The sequence below is a fragment of the Tamandua tetradactyla genome, chromosome 12, assembly GCF_023851605.1.
Source record: "Tamandua tetradactyla isolate mTamTet1 chromosome 12, mTamTet1.pri, whole genome shotgun sequence".
NCBI lineage: Eukaryota > Metazoa > Chordata > Mammalia > Pilosa > Myrmecophagidae > Tamandua > Tamandua tetradactyla.
The window spans coordinates 53519206-53531620 of NC_135338.1; the positions used below are offsets into that span (position 1 = coordinate 53519206).

At 56.1% G+C, this 12415-nt stretch overlaps 1 protein-coding gene across 1 annotated transcript in view; it reads left to right on the forward strand.

Annotated features, from left to right (window-relative positions):
- RIN3 (Ras and Rab interactor 3) overlaps nt 1–11833 on the forward strand; it is a 124676-nt gene extending 112843 nt beyond the window's left edge. The window contains exons 8-10 of the mRNA XM_077123391.1: nt 1632–1763; nt 7828–7991; nt 10566–11833. Coding sequence (XP_076979506.1) covers nt 1632–1763; nt 7828–7991; nt 10566–10886 — 617 coding nt within the window. The 3' untranslated portion in view covers nt 10887–11833. The remainder of the gene's footprint in view (nt 1–1631; nt 1764–7827; nt 7992–10565) is intronic.
- The last annotated feature ends 582 nt before the right edge of the window (nt 11834–12415 follow it).

A 12415-nucleotide genomic window follows, 5' to 3' on the forward strand; every position in this document is an offset into this window, starting at 1 on the left:
GAACCCAAGGTAAGGGGTGGTGAGTCCAGGCCTCGGTCTTGGCACGGGCGGTTTTTAAGCAAGGGGATCAGGTGACATCCAGAAGGGGTGGCACATTTTGCACAGCTCGAGTCATGGTAACTTTCCCTATTCTCCCAACCTAATAGACAGTACAAAATAAATTTTAAAAAAAGAAGAACAGATATGAACATGCATAGGAAGCTATGATATTTGCCTCCCTTTCATGGAAGTACTTTCCCTGAGGTGCAACTTGAGGCAATGATGGAAAATCACCAAGTGTATGTGCTATAGGAACTTGCCAATCATGTCTCATGAAGCCACGTGTGAAACCTTTTTTAGAACTAAGGGTTAGAAAAGTAATTTGGTTCTCCCAAGAAACAGGTATGATTTCTTCTCATGGACAATGAGAAGAAAGAGACTGATCACGTTTTCTTTTTCACTTTGGCCACCAGGAAACTCAAAGCCATATTTGCAGCTCTAAAGAAGCAGTTATGTAGGTTCTTGTTTATTCATGTTTTTATTTTTCCTACAGTATAGGAGTCCTCTTGTAATTTCTATTCCTTATCCTGATGTTTAAATTTTTATTTAGATTTGACTATTTTATCATGTGTATTTCCTAGTGGTCACATAAATCCTTTGTAAAACCCTTGAGATAGAAATGCATGTTTTGAAAGAACTGTAAATTGCTTGGTCTGGGGCCACACCCAGGGCTGGTAACCTCAGCTAGGCTGGAGATCTTTGCCGGAGTTCTGGGCTCCCTTTGGTTAGAGAAGGTGAGAAGGTGTGTGGGGACCTGGCATGGCTGTTCCCCACTGAGCAGGGCTGCTCATTTTCCCCAGCACAGTCTTAGAGGCGAAGCAGGGTGTTAACTTATGGCCCCTAGGACGATTGCGTCCCTGTCAGAGTCCTTCCCCAGCAGCTCCACCATTGGCCTTGGGTTGCAAAATAGGCAGTCCTCAGAGCCCGCCCAGGGCCCTCCTTTTATCTTCCTTTCCCCATCTTTTCCTTTCCCGGGTCCCCTCTGCCTGCCCTGCATGGCATCTGCTATTGTCAACATGCTCTGAGGCCTGTGAACAGCTTCCACAAAGGGCGATGGGAGGAATAGTTCCTTCCAGGGGTATTTATACCTTGTGAAAGAAACCCCCAGGAAAGGGCCCTGCTTAGCCAAAAGAATGAGGGCAAATGGTAGAATTTCAGACCTTGTGGATTCTGATTGAGGGAGAGATTTTGTAATGTTGCAGTGAGAAAGGAGGCAAGAGGTCAAAGGGGACAAGGATTCTCCCCAGGAGACATCAGCATTAGACAGGCAGCTTATTGTCCAGCAAGCAGCAATGGGAGGAGCTGGGAGGAGCTCAGAAAGGGGAAGGGGTTGGGGTCTCATCATGCCAGCAAGGACGCCTTTCTCAGTTCCTTCTTCCTATACCTAGACTGTTTCTTAAGCCTCCCCCCTCACCCCAGGAGGTTGGTCCCAAGTTCACGGAAAGCCTGGACAGGATGGGAAGGTTCCTCTTTCCTGGGTTGACTCCACCCGCAACCCCACCTAGCAGACCACTGCCCCCTCCCCTGGGTGGGAAAGCAGCTCAGGAGGAGGGCCTCACACTCACTGCCTTCTCCCTCCTTCCTCCTTCTAGGGAAGCCCTATGGAGCAGACGACTTCCTGCCTGTGCTTATGTACGTGCTGGCCCGCAGCAACCTCACGGAGATGCTCCTCAATGTGGAGTACATGATGGAGCTCATGGACCCCGCCCTGCAGCTGGGGGAGGGTGAGTCTCCCCCCGGGCCATCTCGCAGCCACCTAGACCCACAGCACACCCCAGACTCAGCCACACCAGGGCACATCAGGCAGTCGCCAAGCACCTCCTAGGTGCCAGGCTCTGGCTGAGCTTTTGGGACACATATATAACCCACCCCATGCCCAGGCCTTGGGGAGCTAAGGGACTAACAGGGGAGGTGGACTAGTAAACAGCTGACTTTGCTGCTGCTTGAGTATGGTGGATGGGAAGCATAGAGGGTGTATGTTACCCAGGCTCTGCAGTCTGGGGAGGCTTCCTAGAGTAGGTGATGTCTGAGCTGAGTATTAAAGAATGAATAGAAGCCAACCAGATAAAAAGAGGAAAAGACAGACTCCACAAAGGGAACAGCAGGAACTGCTAATAAACACCTGAGGCGGAGTCTCAGCAGCAGTGATGGCCAGTTCTTAGAAGAGAGAGGCTCCCAGGGACTCAGTTGCTTCCTTCTCCAGCTCTGGGCCCTCCTCCGTCAGTGGGAGGAGGTTCATGATATGGGCAAGAGGCCGTGTGCTGCCCAATGGATGGGATGAAGTCAGAAGTGTGGTTCGCTCCACCCCACCCTCAGTTTCCCTTCCCCTTTCCTTCTTCACACCACTTATCCCCACCCACTCAGCCTCAGCTGCCCCTTCTCCAAGAATCCCTTGGATTTCATCATCCAGGTACAGCCAGATACCGGCTGTGAAGAAGCCCCAAGTCCTCCTCAGAGACATCAGCCTCGAAAGATACAGCAAGACTCTCAGACTCTGAGTGTCCCCTTTGGGTTTTGTTGGGTCTTGAGATTAGTGGATCCCCTTTGCAGCTGTTTGCATTTTTAGCATGTGTCAGTCTCTGGGGTGACAGTTTGACATGGGTGGTTCTGTAAGTTCTTGTCAGCACAGAGGAGTGTGTTAAAGTTGTGAACTTTGCTGTCATATATAATTTAGGCTTGTGACTCTCAGATCTCCAGGAACTATTTTTCTTCCTTTTTAGATAAAATTAATTTCCCTGCACTTGGAACAACCTGTCTTCCAGGAAAAGCTGGGCTTTCTTCAGCAGTGATTCTCTGCTGCCCAATGCATGCATGCCTCTAGCCCTCCACCCATCCACCCATCCATCCATCCATCTATCCACACACCCACTTCATCCATCCTTCCACCCAATCAGTCACCCAGCCAGCCAGCTAATCATCCGTCTAACCATCTAACCAGCCAGCCAGCCAGCAGCTACTTAGGGAGCCCTGCTCTGTTAGCAGCAGCTGCTCATGCCGTAGGCCGGGAAATAAATGGGGCTGTTCTTCTCATGAGCATGAACTTCATTCTCTGCTCTGAGCTTTGGGATCCCCACTTCAGGCCTTCATGGGGTTCCTCCTCAGTCTTCCCCAGCCCAGGACCATGCACACAGAAGCACCACACGGCTGGGGAGGTGGTCAGAGGCTCTCAGGCAGCACTGACCCATCACCCACCAACTCCATCAGCCTGGGGGGAGAAACAAGGGAGAGGGAGGCGGGGAGAACTGTGCAGGCTATGAACAGAACTGGCTTCCTGCTCCAAACCCCAAACACCCTGTTTCCTAGGACTAGCCTCCGGGTGGGTGGACCAGCCCACCCAGCACCCTTAGCAGAAGTCTTGGCTGTGGTTTTGTGGCTGCCATACATGCCCCTTCTAAGGGCTCAAACTTTTACATATCAAAAATTGCCATAAATAGAATAAAATACTAACAGTAAACCAGAAGAGTTCCCACAAGTAGGCAGACTAAGAATTAAGGAAATGACTGCCTTACTTTATAAAAGATTCGTATAAATCACCAAAAAAGGCAGTAAGACATTGATTCAAAAGCTATTCACCCAGCCTCTACCTTGTGCCTCGTGGCAGTAGGTCCCTTTTCTCATGGAGATTCATTCTAGAGAGGGGACGGGGGTGGGGTGGGGTGGTCAGAACTCAAACAGATTAAACAAATAAGCAAATCAAGTAATTTCACATCTGATGAGTGCTGGTATGATAGAGATATTGGGCAGGAGGGTAATGGTGTGGAGTCCACGGAAGCGCAGGAGAACAGAGAAAGCTGTGTGCACGGAGTACTTGGTGCCTCCTATTTGCACTTCTACTATTTTCCATGAGCTACAGATCTGACTGAGGATACCATTTAAAAGTACCTTTAGGGATTAGCGCAGTCAGCCCCACAGGGCTGTCCTGAAGCCTGAGAGTCAATGTCTAGGGAGGCCCTGAGGGCAGAAGGAGGTTGGGGGAATCCAAGGCTGAGCAGAGCCAGTGCTCTCCTTGACAAGGGTCAGTCCCAGTTCTGGCTGCAGTGGCCGAGCAGGGACAGGGCAGAGACGCCCTTGACCCTGCTGCCCTCTCCTTATGGACCTGCCAGGACCTCCTGGGGTCCTTCTTCCTGTTCCCAGAAGCCTGCTGCCCTTTGGGGGAGAAAAATAAGGTCCTTGAGCCAGGAGCGTTGGTCTATTCGGGGCTACTGGAAGTATGTTTTTTTGGTGCACGGGCGGAAGTTGTGACAGGTGAGCCTTCTACCACTGAATCACTGGGCACCCAACTCGATGTCGTTTTGAGAGGAGCCAGAGTAGAACTGACTACCTGGAGGCCTTCACAGTTCACAGTGGAAGGCCCACGGCTGCAGGAGCGTCCCCACAGGCTGCCCTTTTCCACATTTACTAGTCAGAGCACCTAGCCCCACCTCCGCCCAGGGAGAGGGATTTCTAAGAGAATGGAGGTGTTAGCCTTAGAAAAGAGGCTGCAGAGCCACCGCCTGCGCCCTCGCTGCTCCTCCCCGCCGCGCCATCGCCCCCTGTGGCATCAGCCCCCGGGCAGAAGGGCAAACTTCAGAGGTGCTGCACCCCACCAGGAAGTGGGGGTGAGGGCCTGGCAGTGTGGAGGGAGTAGGGCATGGCTGCCTCCCTGCACCTCCCTAGGTTCCCACTGCGAAGGCCAGGCTAGGGGAGGTGGCAGCATCCAGGCGGGACCCTGCCTCACGGGTGTTTGACCTAGGAGTCTCCAGCCCGGCCAGGCGTCCGCCAGACTCCTCTTTGTTGCTCCCTCCCCTTGGCACACCCAGTATCTGGGCCCTGGGGTAGAGGGGTGGGTCTTGAGGGGAGGTGTTTCTGAGTGTCCCCGCTTGGTTCCAGGATCCTCTCTTAGGGGTGGCAGCACGCACCCCGTGAGGCAGGTGAGAAGAGGTGTCCTGCCTGGAGGCCGACTGAGCGCCGCCGGCTGCAGGTCCCTGCGCTCGGTGCTCCCGAAGCTCAGGGGCGCGGGGGCAGGGGCTGGCCGGCCCGGTCCCGGCCTCTCCGGACGTGGAGGGGAACTCACGCGGGGTGGGGGTGGGGAAGAGCCGTCTGTGGCAGGACTCCGGTCCCAGCTGCCTCTGGCTGGCCACTCCGGTCCCAGCTGCCTCTGGCTGGCCGGAGACCTTGGGCGAGTCACTTAACCTCCCTGGCTTGGAACCTGAAGGTGTTGGGCCAGATTGGAGTTTTCAAATGGTCCGTAGCGCCCAACAGAGATAGTCGGGCAGGACGGGACCAGGCGGCTCTACCTTCCGGGTATCCTAGTTCCTGGGAGCAACGTTCAACAAAAAGCCTGCAAACCCGGACTCCGGGCACTTTGGGGCCTTGATGAGGCAAAGGAGCAGAGCCTGGGCCCCGCCTTCTCTGCGCAGCCTCCAGGGCTGAGACCAGGGACTTCCTGTAAGAGGTAGGGAGTGGAGTGCCTGCTCGCTGGGCTGATGGGACCCCATTTCACTTCTGACCTCCCTCTCAGGCTTCCAGCACCCTGGGCAGACGTCCACCAGTCATGGGGCATACGCGAGACCCAGGCAGTTGGCCGGGGCCAACTCAATATCCAAACCTTCCCCAGAAGCACCCTCATGGACTCCTGTCCCCTCCCCTGGCAAGACAGCTGGTCCCCCCCACGGTTAATGTAGCAGGTGCAGTGGGTTTTTCCAGTCAACGGACCACACACTCTCCCCAAAGGGAACTCCCTCTAAAACCCAAGGAGGGTGGGGGAACAAATCCTGCCACCTAGTGGTCCTGGCAGGCAATGCATGGCCCCAAGGCAAAGGGAGGGACCAGAGGGCGCTCTGTGTAAAAGCCAGGCTGGAGATGGTAGAAGGGAGCAGCTGGGAGTGCCAAGTGGGCTCTGAGTTCTCCCCCTTCACCCCAGAGGGCAGAAACCTCCAGAGCATCTCAGGCTGCCCAGCCACCATGCATGGCTCTCACGTTACCAAACACTGCACTTTACATGCATTCATCTCATTTATTTTTCATACCAACCTTATGAGAAAACTGAGACATAGAGGGGAGTAACTCACCTGAGATCTCAGGACTGGTTGTGGAGGGACAGAGCCAAGACCCAGACTCTGCTTTCTGACTCCAACTCCGAATTCTCAATCAGAACTTGCCTCTTTCCTTACCAGCTGGGGAGGCAGGTTCTCTGTAGGAAGAGAAGGAGCCAAAGAGGGTGTGGGCTCTCAAGGGTTGGAGGCTTCCTGGCCAATGCAGCTTTGAGCACTGCTAGAAAGCGGTTTAGTGACTCTTCTCTGATTAGGAACCCCAAGCCAAGTTCCCTGCTACCCTGACATCTTTTAAAAAATGGTCTCTCTTTCCTACACTGCTCTGAAAGGGTGGATGATTCTGCAGCCTAAAACCCTTTAACATCCCTAGTCCAGCCAGGGTGTGAACTTTTCTCATATTGGTTGTGGAGGGTGTGGGGCTAGGTAGGCAGCTTCAGACAGTTGAGCAGTTAGGAATGCTTTGGGCTGCACACAACCCCAATGTAGCCAATAATGATTTCAAAAGAGTGAAAGGCTGCTTTGTCTCTTGCATTAGGAAAGCCCTAGGTAAGCGACTGAAAGGGAGGCCGGGACCCAGTTCTCCCCATCTTTCCTTAGCATGTGGACCTTGTCCTTGGACCTGTCACCTCTGATCACTCAGCCTCCCGGCTCACCTCTATGTTCCCGGCAGGAAGAAGTGGGACAGGCAAAAAACTGAAGAGATATATCCATGGAGTCTGTCCCTTTCAAAAAGCTTTCCTGGAAGCCCCATCCAGAGACTTCCAGTTACATCTGAGTAGCTAGAGTGGGGTCTCCTGCACCCACCCCCTTGCAAGGGAGTCTGGGAAGTGAGCATTTTCAGCTGTGTTGCTTCCCTGAATAAAAATGGGGTTCAGTTAGTTGGGAAGAAGGGAGAAATGGATTGGGGGAGGGGTCACTAGCAGAATCTGTCTCTTGTCAAAAACACTGTTCTGGTACCTGCGGGCTCTGGAGAAAGGCCTGGAGGGTGAGAGGGAAACCCAAGGAAGTGCTGTCGCAAAGCCCACCCAGATGGTGAGACCAGAAGAGACAAGGACGCATCACTGTGTGGCCATGGTCAGGTCACCCTCCCTCTGGGACAAAGTTTCCTCCTCTCTAAAGTGACTGGGCTCAACAAAGTTCAAGCTTCTCGAACTTTTTAACCAAGCCCTTAACAAGCTAAGAAGAGTAAATATAATATCTTTTTTTACACTATTTAAAAAAATTATTTTTAGGAATTAGTAATATATTTACACGGTTCAACATTTTAAAGTACAAAAGTAGACATAGTGACAGAGTGAAGTCTCCTGCCCACCACACTCTCCCAAGCAGGCAGCAGGATTCCCACAGCAAAGAACTCAGAGGTTAACGGTTTCTTTGTGTCCTTCCAGAGACAGTCCCTGCATATCATTTTAAAACTGATCAAGAGTTGTGCCTTATGTGGGGACCAAAGAAAAGTTCTGAGCAGGGCTGGGAAGCTTCGAGGCTGGACGTCAGGAATCTGCAGAGGCAGAGAGGGGGGCGGGGCAGAGACTCAGCAGCGCCAGCTCCACGGTGGGTGACAGGCAGCAGCAGAGGGTGGAGTTTGGGGCTGCTCCGTGACAGGAGGTAGGCCTGCTGTGGCTCTGACTTGCAGGAGGGAGTGCCTTGGAGGAGGGAAGGAGCCAAACTTCCACTAGTAGCTCCTTGGGGGGTAGGGGGTTGGGGGAGAGGAGCAGGGGGGCCGTCCTAGCTCAGCCTCCACCCCTCGTCCCCGCAGGGTCCTACTATCTGACCACCACCTATGGGGCCCTGGAGCACATCAAGAACTATGACAGGATCACGGTGACCCGGCAGCTGAGCGTGGAGGTGCAGGACTCCATCCACCGCTGGGAGCGCCGGCGCACGCTCAACAAGGCCCGGGCCTCCCGCTCCTCCGTGCAGGTGATGCCCCGGGTCGGGTCGGGGGTGGGAGGGGGCCGGCCGGCTGCAGCCGGGGAGCCGGGAGACCTGGTTGCCTGCTCCGACGAACCAGCCCTGCCTTCAGGGGAGCACCGGGGCCATCAGTGGGTGCCCAGCTCTGGGCCCCACCCACGGGTGAACCTAGAAAATGTTCCCAGGCATAGGTGTTGTAGCTGGACAGGTAGGATGGCTATCGGAAGAATGAGAATATTTATTCATTACTTAGCACCTACTGTGTCCCAGCACTGAGCTAGGGTGGAGATGGGGTGAGAGGGCAGCTTGGTCAAGCCCTTGGGGAGTCCTCAGGTTGTTCCAAAGCTTTGCCCCTTGGTCACTGGACAAAAGCAGCAGTTGCCCCTAGCCTGCCACCTCCAATCCCGCCACCCCCCACCCCCCTGAGTCTGTACACACTCAGTATTCAAGCCAGGGGTGGCCAGACTCCCGTCTCTTCATCTATTCCCAGCTTCCCTCCATTAATCCCCCACACTCCCAGCTCCATCAGCTCAGCTACCCACAGTTCCCCAGACATGCTGCCCTCACTTCCCTTGGCTCAGCATCTGCCATGCTGTGTCATCTCCTTCACTGGCTCCCACCTGCCCTTCCTCTAAGACAACTCAGTTCTTTGACAGCCCCTCCTCTGAGAAGGCTTTCTGAGCCGCCCACACCCCACACACATACACACACCCCATTCTAGGGGGTAAGATGCCGACCTCTGTGCCTCCTGCCACCCCTTCACCCATTACCTCCTGGGTATGGAGCTGGGAACAAAGAGCCCATGTCCCACAGTCTTGGGAGCCCAAACCCAGGGCCTAGACAGAGCAGGGATGGGTGTGTACAGAATAGAGGGAACTAGGCCTGTGACCTAGGCAAAGAGCCTAGACCTGGAGGCAGGAGGCTCAAGTTCTGGACCCAGCTCTGTACTAGCTAGCTGTGTGACCTTAAAGCAAGTCTCCACACCTCTCTGAGCCTCAGTTTTCCTGTTAGCACAGGCAGACGGTGCACCAGTCAAGTTCTGCCTCCCTGGGACATGACCCAAACTTCCAAACTGTCCCCAGGCCTCTCCATCAATGGCGTGTTGATAAATGTTTAGTGATTGCGTTCATGGTGGGGGCACGGGGCTGATTTTTGATTTGCCAATTTCCTTGGCATCCTCGGCTACCAGCTTGGCATCACTGAACTAGGAATTGGGAATAAGCAATGATTCTCTTGGCTGGTAGGGCCAGCTGGAGCCAGCTCCAGCAAACCACTGTCTCCCATCCCCTACTGTTGCACGCACACACACACACACACACACACACACACACACACACACACACACATACACCAACTCAATAAATACGGATAATCTTAGTCCAAGCTATAACCCCCGTGGGTTCCCAAGGCTGAGCCAGGCCAGAAGGTGAGATGGACCACCCACCCCTGGGGGCAGGAGTTTAGGAGGGAGGTCTGGGCTGTGGGCTGAGGAGCATCCCCACCGGCAGAGCAGATAGGCCCCCACAACACTATTTCTGGGGTCTGAGGAATGGCCTCTGCCCCCCTCCCACTGCCTCCCCTGTACCCCATACCCCAATTCCATTCTCTTGGGGAACCTATGGTGGGGGGACGCCAATGAAGAACAGGGCACGCCCAGGCAGCCACCTGGGGAAAGTGGGCTGGACTGGGCAGGGCCGGGCTGTTACTACTCCTTCCACAAGAGGGCAGCCGCGCACGCCGTTCCAGCCCCAGGCTCCGGGCTAGAGGACCTGTGTCCTCCCAATCGTGGTGTAAAGACCGCTGTCAGCCCCAGTGTGCAGCTGAGGAAGCAAACGGAGGCTCAGAGACGTCAAGGTCACACAGAAAGTGGCAGCAGATTCAGGGCCCGGCGGGGCGGGAGACTGTTCTCTACAGCAGGGTCCCCCCTCCGGCCTGGCGGAGGAAGTTGGGCATTAGTGCTCCCACCCCGACTCTCGTCGCCGTCCTCATGCGTGCCCGGCTCCACCTACCCTCAGCCGATATCCTGCCCGCCCCGCCACCGCGCCTCCCAGCCCTGCGGGCTCTGAGCCCAGTAGACATTTCCAGCGCTAAGGGACTGGGCTGTCTCCCCTGCCTTAGCAACACGGGCTGAGCAGAGGGAGCTCGGGGGCGGGATCCCCGCACCTCGGGCCTGGCACCTGCAGTTCTGCGGGCTCGGAGAGCGAGCGAATTGAACGAATGCTGCAGCGCTTATGGAGGGCCACCAGGGGGAGCGCTCACTCCTCACTGCCAAGACTCCGAGCCGTCTCTGAAATACCTAGATTCCGCCCGCCGCCAAGCGCGGCTCAGAGAGGGCAGGGCCTGGCCGTAGGTCACACAGCAAGCCTAGCTGCAGAGTAAGGGAAGGCTGTCCCGACTCCCGGCTCCCCGACCTCGCTAAGCGGAGAAGAGCCTGGGGCCAAAGGGGACCGAGGATTTGTCCCAGACTGCTCAACTCCTCACCGTGGGTCCGAACTCCCGGTCCTGGGACGGGGAGTTTGGGGGGGGGGGGAGAACAGGACGCCTCCGCTGGTGACCTCCAGCCCCCTGCCATTCCTCCCGCAGGACTTCATCTGCGTGTCGTACCTGGAGCCCGAGCGGCAGGCGCGGACGCTGGCGTCGCGAGCGGACACGGCGGCCCAGGCGCTGTGTGTGCAGTGCGCGGAGAAGTTCGAGGTGGCGCGGCCCCAGGACCACCGGCTTTTCGTGCTGGTCGATGGGCGCTGCTTCCAGCTGGCGGACGAGGCGCTGCCCCACCGCATCAAGGGCTACCTGCTGCGGAGCGAGCCCAAGCGCGACTTCCACTTCGTGTACAGGCCCCTGGACGGCGGCGGGGGCGCCGGGGGCCCTCCCTGCCTCGTGGTGCGGGAGCCCAACTTCCTGTGAGCCAGGGGTGCTCGGCGGCCCCCAGGCTATGGCAGTATCTGCGGAGACCCGCTGTGGGCCGAGGAAGGGCGGGCGGGCCCACGCTCGCTCCCACCCACCCCTACTCATGAATGCCCGCGCCCCAGGGTCTGACCACACCGTGCACAACTGGACACACAGGGACACAAACGCACTCCCAACACCCTGCCCACACCTCAACCCGCACCCAACCCACTGAGCCGGCCCAGGCCACATCGCAGGAGAGAAAATGTAGTGGCAGGGTGCGCTTCCCAGGGAGAGTCCTAGCACTGAGAGGCCACCGAGGCCCGTCTCTTCATTAGTCAGAAAGGGAAACTGAGGCTGGGAGAAGCAAGGGTGTCTCAAGCCAGCTGCAGCAAGCATGCAGCTGTTGGCACAGGGTCCCACAGGCCATTCCCTCAGCCTCCCCATGCTCACCTGATCCTCAGTATTTCCTCAGGAAAGGCCTTGGCTTCGTTTCCCCAGGTTTGGCCCAGGAAGGGGTGGCCTGGCCACAGCTGCACCCCAGGCCCCCCAGGATGGAGCTCCCAACATCTCCAGGTGTGCCTTAGGGTGGGGAGGGGGGCAGGGGTGGAGACAGGCCCACCACCCTGCCCTGGACCCTGCCCGCAGCCACCAGCACCCACAGCCCTCCCACAGCTCCTGAGCCTCTCGGGGAGCAGCTGGACAGATCCCAGGACCATCACGTGAGGCCAGAAGCATGGACAAGCCCAGCCTTGGCCACTGGGGAAACTGACAGGGCCTGTTCCCTGGTGGACACACCCAGGGTTAGGGCAGTTGCTACAAGAGGCTGTGTGTGGGGAGAGATGAATAAAAGACTGTTTGAAACAGTGTCTTCTTTCTTGAAGGGGCTGCAGCTCTGCTCAGCCAGCCCAGGGCCTAACCCCCTTCCCTGGCAGGGTTCTAAAGGCCCCCTCCTTGCCACCAAGGGTCCTGTCCTCTGACAGAACATGCAGCAAGAGGTGTGGTGTGCTGGGGCATCCTCCCAGCCACCCTCAGCCCTCAGCCCCTTCCTGCCTCGCAGCCTGGACACCTGTCTCCTCACCATCTTGGTTCCCATCATTCCCATCAGTGGATCATTCCCAGAACAGTCTCTCACCTTGCCCCCTCTACCGCCTCTTCCAGGAATACTGTTCCCAGTAGTTTTTGGTCAACTCCTATTCATCCTTAAAAACCCGTCCCCTCTAGGAAGGCTTACCTTACTGCTGCTGGGCAGGATGGTCTTAGTCCATGTTCCTTAGCTCTCTGGGCTCATCTGTCTCACAAGAGCTATCCCCCCAAATTGCCGTTGTCTGTTGATACTTCTGCTTTCCTTGGCAGACTGTATTCCTGTCTGTGTTCTCAGCAGGAGTTCAAGAAAATATTTGTTGAGTGTTTACTAAGTGTCAGCACTCTTCTAGGCCCTGGGAAACAGCAGAGGGCAAAACAGGTGCTCACATGGAATCCCAAAAATGAGTGGCAACGAGCAGGTGATTTCACTTCACGAGTCCAGTGAAGGCCAGCTGGACTCC